This window comes from Miniopterus schreibersii (genome assembly GCF_964146895.1).
Source record: "Miniopterus schreibersii genome assembly, chromosome: 11".
Taxonomy (NCBI): Eukaryota; Metazoa; Chordata; class Mammalia; order Chiroptera; family Miniopteridae; genus Miniopterus; species Miniopterus schreibersii.
In genome coordinates, this window is record NC_138111.1 from 31,483,783 (window position 1) to 31,503,195 (window position 19,413).

The 19,413-nt window shown below is 45.2% G+C and overlaps 2 protein-coding genes and 1 long non-coding RNA gene across 3 annotated transcripts in view; 2 read left to right on the top strand and 1 right to left on the bottom strand.

Moving 5' to 3' along the window:
- Positions 1-4,644, bottom strand: part of LOC308564215 — a 36,601-nt gene extending 31,957 nt beyond the window's left edge. Inside the window, exon 1 of the long non-coding RNA XR_013999906.1 lies at positions 4,364-4,644. This is a non-coding gene — a long non-coding RNA (uncharacterized lncRNA). The remainder of the gene's footprint in view (positions 1-4,363) is intronic.
- A 75-nt stretch (positions 4,645-4,719) lies between these two features.
- Positions 4,720-12,878, top strand: LOC308564217 (uncharacterized protein). The gene is made up of 2 exons (XM_081152118.1): positions 4,720-4,811; positions 9,463-12,878. The coding sequence occupies exon 2, from the start codon at positions 9,463-9,465 to the stop codon at positions 11,686-11,688; it is 2,226 nt and encodes a 741-aa protein (XP_081008244.1). The 5' UTR covers positions 4,720-4,811; the 3' UTR covers positions 11,689-12,878.
- Positions 12,879-13,087: 209 nt separating this feature from the next.
- Positions 13,088-19,413, top strand: part of LOC308564077 (uncharacterized protein) — a gene marked incomplete at its 5' end in the record, with an annotated part of 64,962 nt that continues 58,636 nt past the window's right edge. Inside the window, 4 exons of the mRNA XM_081151778.1 lie at positions 13,088-13,225; positions 13,993-14,102; positions 16,987-17,072; positions 19,219-19,277. Of these exons, the coding sequence (XP_081007904.1) occupies positions 13,088-13,225; positions 13,993-14,102; positions 16,987-17,072; positions 19,219-19,277 (393 nt within the window). The remainder of the gene's footprint in view (positions 13,226-13,992; positions 14,103-16,986; positions 17,073-19,218; positions 19,278-19,413) is intronic.

The following is a 19,413-nucleotide window of genomic DNA, read 5'->3' on the forward strand; positions in this document are numbered from 1 at the left end:
ATACTTGGAACCAACTAGGATCCTGGCAGAAAGGGTAGAAGGGAGAGAAGTCATGCAGCCAGGGAGAGTAGGATGTCCCCTAAATGAGCACCCAGTGCCTCCATAAGGAAGGTTAGGAGTAGGCAGATGATGGAGGCAGAAAGCCTAGGATAAAGGCAGGTGGGTGTATTTTTATTGTGAGAAACTAAAGCAGAACACCTGAGAGACCCTCTGCTCAGTCCCCCTGCCCCACACAGAAGGATTTAGAATTATTCCAATTCTGAAAAAATTAAAATACAAAGCTATCAAACACTGGATATTCTTGCTTAGTAGGGTTATGGGTAGTTTTTATTTTGTTCTTTGTAACTTTCTTTTTTCAAGTTTACTGCCATGGGTTTGGACTCTTTCAATAATCAATTATTTTAAATGGAAAGAAAATCTCTTTATACCCAATGAAATGAAATACAAATGAAGTGAATTTTAGAGAAGTGAAATAAATGCTTGGCCTTTTCTTTATATAAAGATAGAAAACAGAGAAGCAAAGAGAATTCTGCTTCAGGAAGATTTAGCACAGCCCAGAGAAATTATCCCAAGGCAGATGAAGTTCCAGGGCTAGTTGGATCCTCCTCAAAGTATATAAAAGGAGTAATACTTGAAAGTGGCATTGGCTACACTTTCTATGATCTTTTACATCACTTCTCCAACTCATGGGAACCAAGTCATATAATCAAGATACACAAGCTAAATTTGACTTGATAGTGTTTAAACCCCTAAATTCCCTCCTCTGGTGTATCCCTTCTCTATAGTCTCCTTTACTCAAGGCCACTTCCTCAAGGCCACATGTCTCAGCATTTCTTTCCCACATGCCCACTTGTTTTTTATTTGTCCTTAACATTATCTAATATACAGCATGCTTTTCTTATTTATTTATTTATTGTTTCCTTCTGCTAGAATTAAAGCTCCATGATAGTGACAATATTTTTGTCTGCTTGTTCACTGCTATACAATTTGCACTCTACTAGGCACACAGTAGGTGCTTATTAAGTATCTGTTGGTTACTACAGAATGAATGCCTGTGACGGCAAATGAATTTAAAGGACCCATTCTGAGAACAAAAGCATTTCCAGATTCAAACAAAAGACAAATGACTTTAGGAATAAACTTATTTTGAAGGGTGGATACTGCCTGTTATCAAAGAGTTATTCAAGTCTAAGAGCTGTCAGGTATTTTCTGACACCCGCTAGCTACACCTGCTCGCTACACCTGCTCAGTAATCACTGTAACCATACATGAAAGCAGCAGGCCCCAGGCCCTTTTCTTTCAGCAGCAGAGTGTGTGAGCCTTTCCCAGCTTCTAATTTTTGATCCTCACTTTCAGTGGGACTTCTTATTCAGTTTCACACAGTGACGCTGCCAGGTGACTCTCTCTCTCAGACATGTGTGCTTTGAGTGTGGCTAACATTGGGCCAAATCTGCAGACTAAAAGGCATTCTGGCCATGCCTTCTGATGGGAGGAGGAGCCCTCCAGGAGGAACTCCACCAGCTGACCTCACAGCCTCCTGAACTCCAGGAAGCATCTTTGTTGTGCTTCAGTGGGCCTTTCCCTGAGCTCTGCAGGATATACAGGTAGCAAGCATTTAAGAGCAAGCATTTAAGAGCAAGCTTAATGTGCAGACTTTCTTGTTAGGGTTTATCTTAATTCATTCGCTCTGGGGATTCAGCCTTTCTTTGACTGTGAACCTAAAACACGAGAGAGAGAGAAGTTTCTTGGGCTTCTAAAAAGTCATAATGTTTTCTGGAAACTGAGTCTTAGCATGAAGAAATCCCTCTGTACTTTGCCATCTCGATTCTCTATTTTGCAGACAAAATAGCTATTTCTCTGTGTCTGTGTAGAGCATGGCAAACATTTAAAGGACCATCTGTGTCACCTTCAAAATCGCTCTCCCCTCTGGTGTCTTGAAATGTCCTCCTCATTCACAGAACATTTTCTCCCAGCCGATCCTATCTATGCTAATGATTTTAACTAGTACCTGTTATCCAAATTAGTATAATCCAGAATCCAGCCCCAATCTGACACGTGTTTTTGGTGCACCTAAATAACCCACTGCTTCTTCAGGTTCAATCTATTCAAAGCTAACTCAGTATCTTCCCATCAAAACAAAACGGAAAAACAATTAAAATTTAAAAGTTTTTTAATAATAAATAAAAAACCCTGGTTCTTCTTCTGTTGCAAAGCATGACTAATGGCATTTCTTTCTCCCACTCAACAAAACCAGGAAATTCAGAGTAAAATGTGGCTCTCTGGTCTAACTCTATGCAAATTCTGGCAGTTACTAAGTCACTGCTTTGACGCTATTCTAGTAAATTTCCAAACTTTCCTTGATCATATATCTTTGGAAGAAGGCTTACCTCTTGCCCACCATCAAAAGCCAACATTGGGGGTTTTCTTCTGCTCATTATTTGAAAGCTGATTATTGTCTCTCACCTCCCACTTTTCACTACTAATTACTCAGGGGACCATGAAAATGAAACCAGCTGTTCTCCCCACCCCCTGCTGGCTGTCCTGGTGCTGGGCCTGGGTTCTGCCCTGTACTAAGGAAGATCTGGCTCCAAATACCAGCCCTATCACTTTCTGCCTACACAAGCCCCAACATGGTATTTGAGTAATTACTGTTAGTTGCTTTTTCTCTAAAATGGGGATAAACCAATATCTCGGAGAGTAGTTTTGACGATTAAATACAGCCATAACTCAAGATATCGCCGTTTCAGTTCCAGATCATCGCAATAACTCAAGTCATAATCTTTTGGCTGGTGGAGGGTCTTGCCTTCAATTAGCAAAAAAATGCAACATCTGTGAAGTGCAATAAACTGAAGTGCAATAAAAGGAGGTCTGCCTGTTAACTAAAGAATGTCATGCACCTGACACATTACTGTTGACGTGTCCTTCTGGCAATTTAATTCTTTATCCTGTGTTTCAAATGATTGCTCCCAACCTTCTAAAGAAGGCAGCCCAAATCTATTTTGCCGTTACCACACTGAGAAACCAAATGTGTGCAAGAGCTCTGTACCAGGCTACCTTACACAGCCTTTGTGGGAGGTCATTGTCACTGTAGTTTAGTGTTTCCCAAGGCATGTCCTGCAGAATAGTTGCTCTGCAGGTCACTCTTAGAAAAAAGGTGCCATGGGAAGTAAGTGTGAGAAATGCTACATGTAGTTGCTTTATCTGGAGGAATCACAACGACATGCTAACTCAGGAAAGCTTCTGAAAAAAGCCCCAACATAAAGAAATACATTTAATCAAATGTTCTACACACTTATTTGACTATGGGCTCCTTGTGTAAAACAACGCTCATCCCAAGGGATATGTTGTGGTCTGCTCACTTGGCCTTAATCATCCTAGTCCCTTCGCCCCAATTTAACAATAACTCACGATTCAGAAGTTTGAATTGGAGGAAGTACATCCTAGGCTAATACAGAACAAGCTGTGCTTATTTATTACATGCCATGCAGTAATGACACAGAAGTCAGGCCTCTAAACATGTTATCACACAGAGGCATGGTAAATGTACAGGATACTAGAGAGACCCATAGATTTCCCCCCTCTAATGAGCTGAGCCTCCCCCAGACCTCTAAGGGAGGCCGTGCAAATATTACAGGTCCTGGTTCTGCTGTCAGGGAGGACTACACTCTGGGGATTCCCATTCGTGCAGAAGCGAGTCCCTCCCCCATCTCACCCCCATCTGCTTCCTGAAAGCGAGCAGAGGCGGCTGGGGCTTTTCCAGGGTCCAGGCCTAGCTTTCCAGTCCAGCCAGGACCGGGGCTGTCTGAATCGATCCTGAGGTCTCATCCAACTGCCCAATAAAGGATAAGGCTCAGAGGGCTGAGAGATCTGCTGTCTAGCGCACGTGCATTATTCTCAACAAGAACCCTACTGCTTCACAAGCCTGGATTCTTTGTTCTCAGCCTTAAGTATAAACCAAGAGCTGGAGCTAAGAGCTCCTCGGGTTTAGAGCCCTAGGCTCCGCTGCTGCCCCATTCCTCCGAAGGAGTCATCCCTCAGCATCCAAGCTCCGCTTTCAAACGAGTTTGTATTAACGAGGCTGCAGCCAGAATCAACGGGAGTCAACACCGCGGACCACGGCTCCGCGCAAGGAACCGGCACGAAGGACGGCGCTGCCCCCTCGTGGGAAACGCGCGAAGAGCAGTTTACTAACCCTCAGCTCGAGGGCCGAGTGGGCTCCGCACTTCAACCCGGGACCCACCGCGTCCCCTCCCGCCTTCGAGAGCCGCAGGAAGGGACACAGGGTGGAGCTGGGGGGGGGGGGGCTGAGTAAAAACATTAGAGGTAGGCGCTGTCTCCCAACCTCCCCAAACCTATAAAGCACCTGGTTAATCCAGATTCCGGGTCCTCGCCGCGGAGATTCTGACCCTTCAGGCCGGGCGCGGGAAAGGGGCGCTGAGTTTTTACCAGTGAGATTCTGGTTCCCGTACGGGTGATTCTGCACAGCTGGCAGATGTGGAGACTCTGGGCCGGGAAGCAACTTTCTCTTTCCCTTTCCCGCTCCCGGGCGGGGGCCACGCTTCCTGCGAGTCGCGGGACCCGCGGAGCCGCATCTCCACCTCGCGAAGCCCCCGGCGGCCGCCCCGGCGTCTCCCGGCAGCCCCTGCGCGATGCCGCCCGCGCGCCGACCCCGCCCCGCCGCCGCCGCGGTTTCCATGGCGACCGGCCGCGCCGCGAGCCGCTGGATTCCGGCGCTGCACCAGGCTCCCTGCGGGCCCAGCGCCCGCGGCTGGCGAGAAGGGGATCCCGGTCCAGGACAGTCCAGCTAAGAAGTAAATTTATTATTGTTGTTGACTGGAGTAGTTCTTGTGCCCATTTCTTATTAAAAAGAAGCTTTAAGAGTTTTTTTGCTTCTGTTTTGGAGGTTGGAAGGGAACACATGTAAATGTCTTTCTAGCGCTTTTATGTAACATTTCACCTTCAGATTCAAATGCTTGGGATAGACTGATTGAGCCCTAGCCGAAAAAAATTCCATGCTTTCTGCTTGCCGTGGCGATGTGCTTTCGCACGGTCTCCCGCGGTGCAGGACACGCGGGTGCGGGGCTGGCGCGCTCGGGACAGCAGCTGGCCCCACCCCGCGGGTTCCCAGGCCGTGGGCTTCGCGGCCTCGCCCACTCCAGCTCCGCCTTTCTGTCCAGGGGCTGCGGCCGGCCGACCGGCTGGCGGAGGGCAGGCGCTCAGGGCCCCGGGGGGGGGGCATGCAGAGGCTGTTCTCAGAAGCATCAGGCTGAGCTTGGGGCTCAGAAGCCCTCCTTCTAGCCAAGGAACCCCAGCTCCCAAGTGCTGGTTTTCCTGGTTGCCAACCCTGGAGCCTGGGCATATCCTCCAAAGGTGCTTTAGGTAGCTTGGTCCAGAGCATGTTTTTAGCTAATTAGGTTACACTGGGGTTGGGGGCGGGCTGTCAGGGTTCATTTCTGGTCCTGGGTTACCTCTGAGTCACGGTGCTTCCTTGAGGCAGTGTGGCTGTTCAGGACGGCCAGAGGCTAAATGGGAGCCTGTTGGGAAACGGAGCCAGAGGCTAAATGGGAGCCTGCTGGGAAACGGAGCCAGAGGCTAAATGGGAGCCTGCTGGGAAACGGAGCCGTGCCCACAAAGGAGTGAGGAGCATTCGGGAGGGGTGCTGCTTTTACTTTTCACAGGAACCTGGTGGGAGCTCCTGTTATCTCCAGTTTGCAGAAGAGGAAAGGGAGGCACAGAGAATTTCAGAAACTCGCCCAGCGGTGGATGGAGCCCAGAAGTAAACACACAGGGTCTAGCATCCAAGCTCACACTGAATACTCTAAACTTAGCTTCATTTTCTCTTGCCCTAATGGAGCCTTTATTCAAACCCTACCCCCTCACTAGTTTAAGCAAATTCATCCAGTCATTTAACAGTGAGTTGGTTCACCTCCCCCTCCCCACTTTAACCCCTATAGTCCAATGGGGACAGCGACAACCACGTCTATTTTATTAAGTTCTGTATCTGCACACAGTAGGCTCCCAGGAAAGTTGGACAAATGAAAAGGAACAAACAGAATGAGTGCTTCAGAGTTTTTGCATCTGTCATGTAAATTAGGAAGAGAAGGAAACCTAACAGATTTATAATGACTTCTTCTGGGCCAGGCTCCTAAGATATGTCATCCCCATTTATTCTTACAGCAGGAGCTAGGGAAGGAGTGTAAGCCCCTCCCCCCCCCTTTTATGAAGGAGGAGACTAAAGTTCAGACACACTGCTCACTTGTGGTGGAGCTGGGATTCAAACCCAGGATTGTTCGCCTGACTCCAGAATCTGTAGTTCTCCTCATACCATGCCCCTCACTGGAGCATCTGGAATGCTGCAGTAGTGATCAAGGGGAAGGTGGAGGTTTTTTTTTCTCTAAGTGAAAATGGAAAATGAAATTTTGATTGTAGATGTGCTATTCTTCAGCTGGTCAACAGGCCCGTGCATGTGAAGAGAGAGGAAGAATGTGAAAAACAGCAAAGTGATGAGGCTGGGGGAGAGCTCTTCATTGAAAGAACAGGTTTTCACTTGGGGCCTGGCTTAGGAAATCCTGACGCTTCTACTTTAAAATAGGGGCTGGGAAAACTAGAAGCATTTTCTCTATCACCTCGGTCTATCACAGGCTTGCCCGAGATGGAATTGCAGGCTGTTTTGCTATTTTACACTAAGGAGGTATGTGTAAGCATCACATACAGAACACTGGAGTCTGTTGGATTTGAAAGGAGAAAGTTTACCGTGGAATATGTAGTATGTTTTAAAGCCTGTGTTATGTTTCCTGGTTTATCTCCTAGAAGAAGAATCTCTTTTGCATTGTAATCATTTACCTGAGTGCATGGTAGTTTGGATTTAGGTAAAAGATAACTTTTTTGGTTGATTTCTTCTCTCCTCACCCTGCTCCCCCCCCCCCCCCAAGAATCCTGTCTGTTTCATGCTTCCATGTCTTTGGACTTATTTTGTTTGTTAGTTTATTTTGTTCATTAGATTCCACATATAAGGAGATCATGTGATATTTGTCTTTCTCTGACTGGCTTATTTCACTTAGAGGGGACAGGAATGGGGAAGAGGGGGGTCAATGGGGAAAAAAGGGGGACATCTGTAATACTTTCAACAATAAAGATAAATTAAAAATTAAAAAAAATAAATACAAAAAAAAGAATAAACTGTTTAGCATACTCACACACACACACAAAAGATAATTTCTGTTTCCAGTCTGTAATTGCACTGTTTCCTAGTTTTCCCAGCCCTTAAATTTATGTAGCTAATACTTCTGTTTTCTTCTCTCTGATTTAGTTGCCATTTTTCTTTATCCCATCCCTCACCCCCTGCTGTCCCTCTCAATGTGGCTGGTTTTTATCCCCCTTGCTTTTGCCTGGACTTCCACTCTGCCTCCCTGGGTTTTTAACGATGACAGTCAGTTAAGCAATCTTGTTGGCTGCTCTGGAGAAACCAGCATCATGTTATGCCTGTAGGTGGCATGTGCAGACTGCAGTCAGAGGAAGGGGTGGGAGGTAAGGCTTAATTCTTGGAAGATTTTAGTGGGTTGCAAGAAACAGTATTGAAACAATGAAGTGCTGAGGTCTAAAAAATATCTTGGCATTCAACAAGAAATGAGATACAGGTTTGTTAAGCAGACATCTGTTTACATATATCGACACTGCCAGTTCTGCACCATTCTCTCATGCAATTATAAACCATAATTTTAAAACTTTTTTTAAAATTTAAATTCAGATGCTTTCTTTTCCATGGGAAGGCCAGTCTATTTATGTTTGAATTAACCATTTGTCATTTTGGGATCTAAAAACACTTTGAGATCTTTTTGCTCATCTGCCTTCTCTAGACTCAAAGGTGTAAGCTCCATACAGTCATGGTTCCTTCTGTGCATACCACCTAAAAGGCAGCTGAATTAAGAGCCTTGGTTCTGGATTAGAGCATGAAGCAGATACCAAATGTTTTAAAGAACCCTTTTGAAATTGGGACCATCTCAACAAGGCCAAGTGGGCACTTGAAAAAAATTGAGTGATGTCTGGGACACACAGTCTTTCCTCAAGTCAGGGTCATGTCTGGCCTGGTGACAATGACAGTGCGAAATTCAGAGATGTCTATTTCACACAGTCCTTGGTAATTAAAACAGAAGTGATTTTTCCTTTTTTAAACACTAAGAGTCCCTTCAGAATGTCCTGGTTCTCACGGAGCACTTGCAGGAAAGGTGTCCCGCCCTCAGAGTGGAGACCTCTTACCCACTGAGCACCTGGAATGGACCAGAAGTCACACCTCAGTACTTGTGATTCACATTGAAGTAGATGAAAGAGCCGTGGGCGCGGGGCCAGAAGACCTGACTTCTGTTCTCAGCTTGGCAGGTGTAATTCCCGACAAATTGCTGATGCTCTTGAACCTCACTTAACACATCTGAAACTCTCTTAGGATCACTGCAAAGATCAAAGGAGAGAACTTGTGGTACGTGGCCAAACATACAGGCTACAAATCTCGAAGTGATTTTATCAGGCATGCTTACATTCATTACTTTATTCATTCACACAGAAACTTCCCGAGGCCGACCATGGGTGGCAAAATGCTGAAGAACTCTGTGCACAGAAGAATAATTTTTTGAAGGGTATTTTTTTATATTAGTAATTTTCAAATTATAGGAGGTGCCCTAAGGGAGACTTGGGTGAATCAGGCAGAGGAAGGGGGAAGAAGGAGAGGTTTTGTTTTACAAAGCTTGCCTTACGTTAGGAATAAAGGGCTGTACTGATTTATTCATTTAAGTGCCGGTTTTGGCTAGTAGCATATTTTATTGACAGGTGACCTCGAGGTCACTTCATGGCTTTTTTGCTAGATCCAGAGCCTTTCTGTCTGTCCCCATCATTCTGTTTCTTTCTGTCCTATCCGGCGTTGGCAGGGTATGTAGGAAGAATAAATTGGTATGACATGGCTGTACTAAGTGGGTCTGAATAAATCTTTTTTCCTATCTTGTCCCCTTTCTCCTTCCTTCCCTTTTTAGACTTGCTTCTTTTTGTTCTTTTCAAATTACTGTGCCATTTATAAAAATCGTAGTAATTGATATACTTGATAGAAAATGAAATTAAATAGTAGAAAAATCTTGAAATAAACCAGACTAACTTCAAAAGTCATTTTCTATTTTCTAGTCACTTAATTGGCATATATCCCCTGCAGAAGGCAAAATTCACCTTTGACAGTCAGTGGCTGAGACCAGAGTATGACTGAATGGGATAAAACCCTAATGGTGAAATTTTTCTTAGTTTCTCTTAATACATTAGTGGCCTTGCTCTTGTAGTTATAAAACTGCTTCAAGTTTTTATCAAAATGTTAATTGTGTTGTAGGATGCTAGTGGATATAGTAGGATCACATTGCAGATAGAAGAGTGATTGATGGTTTTCTTTTCTTTTTCTTTTTTTAAATATCTCTGCCTTTATATTTGTAGATGGATCCCTTACCCCCTGCACTGACTGGATGTTCTCCATGGAATGAGGCAGACACTCCTCGAAGCTGTGACCTGAAGCACTTACGAGCCAAGCGTGTGGCTTACTTTGAAAGCATTGGGATCATCAAGGGTGATGCTTCCAGAAATGGGAGACAACAGGGGTTGACACCTTCCCAAGACACCAAGGCGACTCCCTCAGAAAATCAAACATTTGGGCTGAGAGGATCTCGGATGTCACCACCTTATTTAGCAATTAGAAAGAAACCTCTGCTCCAGGAAGTGTCCAAAGTGGCTCCCAGAGAAGCAGAGCAGTATCAGGACCAGAGGAACCAGCAGGGACCATGGAGGGAGAGCCACCCAACAGAACTGGACCTCCATCTGTTGGCTGCTGCCTTGGTGCCTGAGACACAGAAGCTGCGACATGTCATAAATTGGGCCCAGAGGTTCTTGTCCACCCCTCCAGAAGAGCATGGGTTTAAGAGTCCCACAACTTCTCTCAGACACCCTCAGTCTAATCTTTATCAAAGTTCAAAAGCTCTAAGAAGTAAGAGAAATGCCCATGTGAGGTCATCTGATTCTCCACCCCTGGTCAGAGAAGACCAGTCCAGCACACGAACAGACATTCACAGCTGCTCTTTGAGACCCCAAAATAACTTGTCAGAAATGGGCTTGTCTTCCAAATTTTCAAGTTCCTCCCAGAAGGAGGGTTTTCTAGACAGTCAGTCTTGTGGGTGGCGAGGAACTACAATTAGGAATGAGGGGGAGGGAAGAGCTGCCGAGCACCCTCCTGATGGGCTTCAGCAGGAAAATTATGCTCAACAAGAGTATAACAGAGCAGGAGATAGTCGAATTCAGACCCCCAACAAAGACGAGATGTTTCCTGAGAGGTGGGGGACTCAGCCACAACTCAGACTCACTTCTGAAGAAAGTGTTTTAGAGGAAGCCAGTCGGAGCCCACCCAGAAGTGGTTACTTCTGGGCTCCACTGACAGACAGCTCAGAGGAGGAATGTTCAGGTGAACCTGGGGCAAGTGAAGGGACACTTCGAAGGGGACTTCTACACGGGAAGCAGAGAGAGTTTTCAGGAATTGCTTTGTCCCCCACAAAGGAAAGCATGCTAGTGTGGAAAACCATGGTGCCAAGTGGTGGTTCTTCCCCTGCAGAGATGCCCCCGGAGGCTGAAGTCAGAGAGGAATGCACAGGAGCAGTGAAGTCCCTTGTGGGGACCCCCAAGGATGCCACAGTGGAATTTAAGAATGTCTCCAGAGGTGATGACCTCATCCAGAGACTGCCTGTGGGTCAACTAATGCCCCCCTATGATAGCTCCATTCGAAAGGGAAAAGAACCAGACAATGTGGGGTTCACTTTGTGGTCCTTCCAAACTGATACTAAGCATAAAAATAAATTGAAGCAGGCCACCACGGAGAGTGAAGGGACAGTGCCCGGAGGTGGTCTGAACAGAAGTGTGCAGAGTTCTTCTAAAAGCAGCCCTGCTGTGATAACTCAGAAGCAATCTGACCTAACACATCCTGAAAGCTGTGTGATCCATCAAGATGCCAGCCTCTCGCCAGTTGTGTCAGAGAGTCCCTTGGAGAATGCCGTGTTTCATGGGTGCTCGGGAGCCAGTGTCTTCGGGGGACCCACTGCAGAGGCACGTGGTACACACACCAGGCAAACAACTCATGAGAAAAAGGAAAAGACACTTTCTTCAAATCACCCCATTTCCAGATATATTTCCAAAACTGGTTTGAAGGGTCCCTTCCCACTCCAGGATGTTGGCGATGGCCTTTCCCGGAGTGATGAGCCACCACATAAACCAGAGCAAGAGGCCAGTGTACTGGAGACATATTTCTATTATTTGCATATGCTGAACAACATCAGAGGTCTCCCTTCAAAAGAAAGGAACTCCTCTTTGCCTTCCCAGGGGCCTGGACTGTCCGAATCAGAGTCAGTCATCACATCTCCAGCGGGGAAAGGCAGGTCTAAAGGGGCCAGCCTGGACAGGGAGACCAAGGAGTGGAGAGATGGGTGTGAGAGCAATGTGGCTGTGGAAAGTGAGGGGGACACTTGTCTCCTAGGACAAGGCTGTGAGGAAGAGGCAGCTCCGGAAGAGATCAGCTTTTGGAAACCTCATGGCAACTATGGTATGAAACCAAAGCTGGGCAAAGAGCCTCACGAGCAGTTGCTTTATTGGCACTTGTACATGTCACGTGGCCATTGGGGATGAGACACAGCTCCTTCTTCCACTTGGGTTCATTTTCCATAAATAAAAATGAGGATTGTCTTAGGTTGTTTTTTTTTGGATGCTATAACAAAAATACCATGGGCTGGATGGCTTAAATAACAAACATTTATTTCATATAGTTCCGGAGGCTTGGAAATCCAAGATCAAGGCTATGACAGATCCCGTGTCTAGTAAGGCACCACTCCCTAGTTCATAGATGGCTGTCCTCTCACTGTGTTCTCACATCATGGAAGCAGAGAGATTCCAAGCAAGCTCTCTCCTGACTCTTAGCAGGGCACTAATCCCATCATGAAAACTCTACCTTCGTGACCTCAACTAATTCTAATCACCTCCCAAAAGCCCCACCTCCTGAAAGATAAATGCTACAGCATTCCTCCGGCTGTTTATATACCTCTCACGGGTGCTTGCATTTTCCATGAGCATGATGATTCTATTCATTTTGCTGTCTAGTAGTTGGTATGGAAATAAGCATTTTATGTCTTTCATCTAAAATACACTTTAATAACCAAGCATTAGAAAGCAGAATCTCCCTCTCCAATTTGACTGCTGTGTAGATAGAAAATGATTGATGCATCTTCATTTCGTAGAATAAGCTCAGATTAGAAATTTAAAACATCTTGCAAGATCTTTAGGAAAAAAATTTTCTTATTTGAACTCATTCTTTTTTTCTTTTTTTTTTTTTAACTAGGTTACATGATTTGTTATCAACAATAGTAAAGCCATTTCGAGATACAGTACAAATGGCAGAAGGCACGAATTATTAAACATGCTTATAATACAGGGTGTCACAAAAATGTAAACACACTATAACAGCTGTTAGCTCAATTTTGAAAATGAAATGTATTTTAATAAACACTGCCTTTATAATTATTCAAAGTGAGTGTATACTTTTTTGGGGATACCCTATATTCTTATAAGATTTGGGAAGCTCAGTGACCTGCCTTCCAGCACATCTGCAAAATCAAGTCTATGTATACAATAAAATCTATGTACAAAATAGAATTTATAAACATCTATTTGAAGCATGAAGGATTTGTAACTTCTAATTTTCTATTTTTAGGGAAGTTATGTTCTGCTACCCTGAAAATGGCATCCAGAAAGACCAGCTGTGGGGGATACCGGGAACTGTCTAGTGCTGCATGTCTGTCTCATAAACATGGAGATGTGAAACTAAGGTCTGACTAGTCTTTTATTTTGTCACAGACTATTAACACTTAAATAGCTAAGTATCAACATTGGCAATCTCCTGAGAAATTACTTAATATTCTAGTTTATAGAGTCTGGGAAAATCAATTATGTACTGAAGGTCTGCCATGGGTAAGATACTGTGCAGGGTGCTAAAATGGACACAAAAGGGGAGAAGAGACAGTTACTCCGGAGAATGGCGCTCACTGCAGGAAGTGCAAATCAAGTGCTTGGGAAGGGACAGATGAAGCTATTGTGCTGGTGGAATCTGGAGAGGCCTTATTTAGCAGATGGTAAGAGCGCAGACTTTGAAGGATGGATAGGTGTTCAACAGGTAAGAAAAGGAATACCAGTTGGTGGAAATAGCAGGAGCATAGTCATAGAAGTAAGATGCTTGGATTTAAGAGTGAAAGCATTTAACATAGAATGCAAACCACTTGATAAATAGAACTGAGGAGAACATAAATCAAGCAGGAAATTGCACCATGTAATTTTCCCTATTTACATACTAAGTAGAGCTAGATCTTCAGGAGGCAACTAACTTGTAGTTAGAAATGGAGAAGTAGAAAAAATCCCATTAATATTTACAGTTAGATAACTGCTGTATTGGTCCACGTGACTATATATGTTTTATTCTAATAATATTTCTCACAGTTCTATTTTTAAAAAATTGTAAAATAGGGCTAGATTGCTTAAGGAGTTGCCCCAAGAATGCAATTAGCATTTGGGGTGTCCCCATTAGCCAGACCTCTGCAAAGAAAATACACAGGCTCTGACATTCTCTACTTCTGAGGCAATAATTGAAAGGGATTTCAGCAAAATGTGATGATAGGAAGACACTCCCCCCTGCTAAGGGTCCAGGCTGGGCTGTCACTTGCATTCTGCTGCTGCTTTTTGGTGCACAGCCTGAGGCTGAACGAAATGGAACTTCCAGAAGGGGACACGAGGGCAATTGCCCTCCCGTGAACTGCCCTCCCGAATGAGTCAGTTGCCCACCCTGAGCCAGGCTGGAGTAGGCCCATTTGACTCGCTAGGCAGGTGTCCTTCCCCGCCATCCAGGAGGCCAGAACTGTTGTTGGCTGGAGTGCACAACATTTCTAGGTGAAGGAGCTCTCTTTCCATCAAAAGTCTCTGAGCAGCTGCATTGCCCTGCTAGAACTTTGCATCAGACTCATTCCAGATAGTGAAAGCTCTAAGTGGAAAGTCCCAGAGTAAGGCCCAGCAGAAAGACGATGCCCTTGATTGCTTGGACCCTCTTCTGGAGCGAGGTCAACTAGAGGTCACGTCCAGACTGGCAGCGTCACCTCAGTCTCACTGTCTTAGTAACCATAAGAAACTGCTAGCTTCCCCCCCCCCCCCATTTCAGCGAACAACAACAGAGGACTTGACTAATTCATGGAGCAAACTTTTTGAGACCTTATTATGAGCAGACACTGCCTTAGGCACTGGGGACAGCAGTGAACCAGACAGACAGAAACGTTCCCCCTGCATGGAGCTGACCTTCCCACAGAGTGAGGCAGAAAATAAAACACAAGTAAGTGAACCAGGAAACAGTGGCAGATGCTGAGAGGTGTGTGGAGGAAAATAAAGCAGCGAGAGGAATGCAGGAGAGTGTTGGAGGGATTGTGATTTTAAGTATTGTGGCCAGGGGTGCCTTACTGGATGAAAATTGAGTGAAGACCTGAGGGGAGGCTCTGGGGAAGGAGCTGAGTGAGGGCAACCGCAAGCACACAAGTGCACAGGCCCTAGATGGGAGCCTGCTTGATTGTGTGTGTGTGTGTGTGTGTGTGTGTGTGTGTCTTTTGGGTAGAATTTTATAAATATTGTGGGTATGTGTCTGGGCGTGTGCGCATCCTTAAGACTTGTACACAAATGCCGCATTAACCAGCACCCTGTCTACTGCCTCTTACACACGCAGGTCTTGGAGGTCTTTCCATAGGGCAGCCGGGTGGGCCTCATTCGTTGCTGGCCGGGTCGTGTTCCCTGCTGTGCACGTGCTACTTGTAGTTCCCCAGGGGCGTACCAGGCTGCGACTGGTTCACAGGTCACCTCCGGGCCCGAGAGCTCGAGAGGCGATTTCCCTGCCTGTGGCCCGTGTCGGCCACGGGTTTGTGTCTAGGCCTCCCTGCCAGCACCGGTGCTCTGGCTGCTCTTTCCTCCCTTCTTGCCTTCAGCTCAGGGAAGGCCCGTCCACTGTCATTCTAGTGCTTGAGTCCTCAGTAGTGTCAGCTCTTGCTGACGGATGTCCTGACGGTGCGTCGTTGGCTGGCTGATTTAGCTGTGGAAGGCAGCTCTGTGTGAGGATTCAGAAATGCGTTGTGCTGGCATGTCACAGACAGCGGCGGTGTCGCTTCCTGACATGCTCGAGCCTCATTTCTCCCTGAGTCTGTTCAGTCAGCCTTCCAGAGCCCAACTGCGGTGAAATATTTGACAAAAACGTTATATTGTTGCTGACACGCACTGTGTGGTTAGGTCTACAATGGTTGTACCTGTACTGAACGCACACAGACTTTTTCCTTGCCATTCCCTAAACAATGCAGTATAACAACTATTTATGTAGTATTTACATTGTATTAGGTAGCATAAGTAACCTAGAAATGATTTAAAGTGTATGGGAGGATATGTGGCTTATTTGCAGATACTATGCCATTTTATATGAGGGACTTGCGGATCTGAGGATCTCAATATCCTTGGGGGGCCTGGAATCAACCCCTGGTGATTCCACCTGACACTGAATGGACCTCAGAGCACTGAACATGACAGTCTCATTCTGGCCTCTAGTGGGTGACGCTATTTCCACATGCAGGCCGGCCTTGCTGGTTTAGCAACACCTGCTTCAAACAGACTGGGGCAAACATCTTTTCAAAGGTCAACTGCTTTTCCTCTACCTTCCAAATGTGTAACCCAGTTTGTTTCCGGACCTAAAATCCTGCATTGTAACTTTTTTCTCTTGTGGAAGCTCTTGGAAATACTCGGGAAATTAATAACCAGAGTGATTTGGGATGAATGCATTCCAGTGCTCAGAACAGCCTTTTGATATTTGTAACATTTTGTATCGTTCTTTGCATGCAGAGGTGGCTTTTGGTGGCAGTCCTCTTTGCTTCTTTCATTGTCTGAATACTTAAGGTTTTAGTTTATTTCTATAGTAAAATGTTTTCTCTGTGTTCATTCCTTTCCCTATCTATTTATAAGTTTTCAAATTGTATGAGAGCAGAAAGTTACTCCTGTCTTTTCTCATCTTCTTTGGCTTGTTTTTCTCCATCCCTGCTCACTTGGGAGGCTGCAGTGCCCTGAGCATGTGTAATGTAACTGGAATGTGCTCTGCGAGGGGCTTGCCGAGAGGGAACATCTCCAGGTCCATCAAATGGGTTCATTCTGCTTGAGATGTTGAGCTGAGGTGAATGGTGGGTGGTAAATGCTGGGAGGAACCTGAGGCACAGTAATTGGCATCCTTATATCCAAGTGATGCTGCATTAGTCCAGTGGGTTAACGAAATCGGGCCGCTCTCTAGGATCTGCCATTAGGGGGTCCATTAGGCATGGGGGTCCATCTACATGTAAGAATATGCAGAAGAGGGGAAGTGAAAAGCAGTGTATTATGTACAAGGAAAGAGGTTTCCTTATGCACAGAATAAGGGGCAGGACCTTTGACATTGGTTTTTTTAGACAGTAGAGAGAAAGGGGTGAAGTCTGTTGAGTTGTTTTTACCTAAATTGTATGTTAGGGTGTCTGTTTCCTTGAACGTAAGTATCATGATGTCATAGATTTCAAGTGGCTCCTTATTTTCAAATTATTTGTCTGTGGGAAATTTGAAAAAAAAAAAAAAAAAAAAAGAACACATTATTTGGGGAGTCCTGGTGTTACATATTAAAGGAATGGTGAACTGTGGTCACTTTATAATAAATAAAATGGTCCAAGAAGTCATTTTGTTCTGGGGGCAATTCTTAGACCAGGGAGAGATTCTGTGAGCTGGGTGTAACTGCAATGACATTGAGATGTACACGTGAACTTCCAAAAGATATTCTCTGATATGCAAGTGCAAAGCAGTGCCACCATCAAGCAATTAAGTTGTCTCCCTGTGCTTTCACTGCCCTAGATTTCAAAGCATTTCAAGACCAAGCTGGGCTGAAGCAGAGGAGAGAGCCTCCACTGGGACTTATCCCACCACTGCTCATGCTGTTGGTAGGTGGCCAAGTCGTTAATATACTAAATGGTCAAATCTGTTAGATGGAAATGAAGAGAGAACAGTTGCATGTGCCGGGCCGAATTAAAATTTAAAACCAGGAGAAGCTGATAAGCCAGGGCGGAGAAAGGGAACCTAGATCCACAGTTCAAACTGCTAGCATGGTAGCATTGTTTTTGGAGAAGCACACATAGTCTTTGGCCTCAAGAATAATTTTTCCAACTTTCCTCCAGAAGTTCCTTATTAGAGAACTGTCATTACATGAATGCCACCACGTCACTTTTTATAGTATCAACATAGGCTCAATCCCAGCAGCTCTGTGTGAGGATGGACCAATATGCCCATCAGAACTTCAGCCAAGACCTTGCTCCAGGTTGGTCTTTCTGTGGTTCCCCTGGGCTGTGCTTATGCGGTAAGGAGGACAGGCTTCATGAAGAGGTAGAGCCACTTCTGTGAGTAGGGACTGCTCTGCCCCTTGGGAGGGCTCAGCCTTCCAGAGCCTTCCGTTTTGCTCACAGTTGTCAGTAACAGCGATCACAGAAGACCAGCCTGCCCTTCCTGTTCAGGAAACCAGTTGTTCCTCATGAAAGGAACAGCACTAGAGAATTTTCATCACTCCAAGAGCTGGGTAAAGACTGAATGGATCTGAGGTGTGGATTTCCATGTCTGCAGTTAGCATCTTGCGCTCCGAGTTACCACCTGAAGGAAACTCCCCTGGGGATGCTGGAGACTCAGGGAGACAATAATTAACCTCTTTCTTCCCTTCCCTATTATGGGACAAGATGAGTCAGACAGATATTGGCTTTATAATGCAGCAGCATGGCTGTGATTGTAGGTTCAAGTTGGCCTCAGACTCACGAGACACAAATAGATTTTAATCTCATATTACATTGAGGGGGCTTTATAGAAAGAAACAAAGCGGGAGGTAGTGTCTTCATCTTATCAAGCCAAGGACCAGCTCTTTTTGCCATCTCCCACACGAGGTGTGTAAGGTGCCATGGACTCGAACGAGAGCCCAGGTGTGTGGGCTCACCTGGACACACATGCCACAGTTTCTCTTCCCCATTAATTTTTACATCATTCTAGTCAGGCAGGCCCAGGCCTACATGCCAACCCGGGTGAGAGTCACTTAGCAGAGTGGGAAAGAGACTCCCTATTTGTCTTAACTGCCATTTCTACGGTAGTTCTGAAGGGGTCTAGGTTGTTTGTAGGCCTGATGTTAACACTTTCCTTGCCATTGCTGATTTAACATATGTCCAAGCAAACGCCTGATCCTCTCCATCCCAACCTGCTTTTAAAAAAGCTTTTTGTTTTGGAATAAAATAAATATATTTACAGAAAAGTTGCAAAGATAGTACAAAATTCCCATATACCATCCTTTCAATTTCCCCTAGTGTTAATATCTCTGAATTCTGTTTTCATCCAAGTCATTGAGAAACATAACCTTTTTTTGACTGGGGTGGGGGTGAGGGTGATGGGAGGAGGGGGACGGGAGTTTGATACTTGAAGTCAGCAGTTCCTCAAAGGAAAGAATAGTCAGGCTTAAGTCTCTTAAATATTGTGGGGCATCCGTTTTCTTGAAGTGACAGTGTGTAAGGGCCTGATATAATCCTAGACCACATGGTTCTTTTCCAGAGATTCCAAGTGTTTAAAATATAATGCCTGAAACTTGTGGCCAGGCTGTGCCTTACAATTGTTCAGAGGAAGTGAGTGAATTCACCGGTGGCTTTCCTGTTGTCAAACCTGATATTCTTTCATTCTTAGTCTGTCAAGAAGTGATAAAGGGGTAGCTGTGAAGGGGTTGGGGCTATTATAATTGGTGTAGGGTATATTATAATTGGTGCCTGCCAGTTCATCACTCTGTAGTAGGAAAATATAATCAAACTAAGATGCCCTCTGTCCCCAGAAGGGCCAGTATGTTTTCTGAAGCCTTTGTGAGCAAATTGGTTTTCCTGGTGATTGAAAATTCAAACCCACAGACTCATCACAACTCCCCAGGCCAGGCTTTCCTCTCTCCGAATGGAGTGTGGTTACTTCCAGCCTCCTTGAGGTTATGGGAGCATTTGCTCATTAGACCAGAGGGATACGTTGCTGTTTTGTTTCCTCCAGTGGGTCTCATGCGCTAAATTCCTTTTCTTCTTCTAGGTTCTGTTGAAAATCCCTTTTTCAAGAATGTGCTTCAAGATGTGGAGAGAGAAAATGAGGTACTCAGGCCACATACTGCATGAATAATCAACATGCTAGTCTCATTGTTACTTAATTTTGAATAATCCCAGCATTTCCAGTTGGGAAAAAACTTGCTTGAGTAAGAAGGTCATTTGGTGATTAGATGGGCATGGA

Coding starts and splice junctions, on each gene's coding strand:
- LOC308564217 (XM_081152118.1), top strand. CDS start 9,463: ATGGATCCCTTACCCCCTGCACTGACTGGATGTTCTCCATGGAATGAG.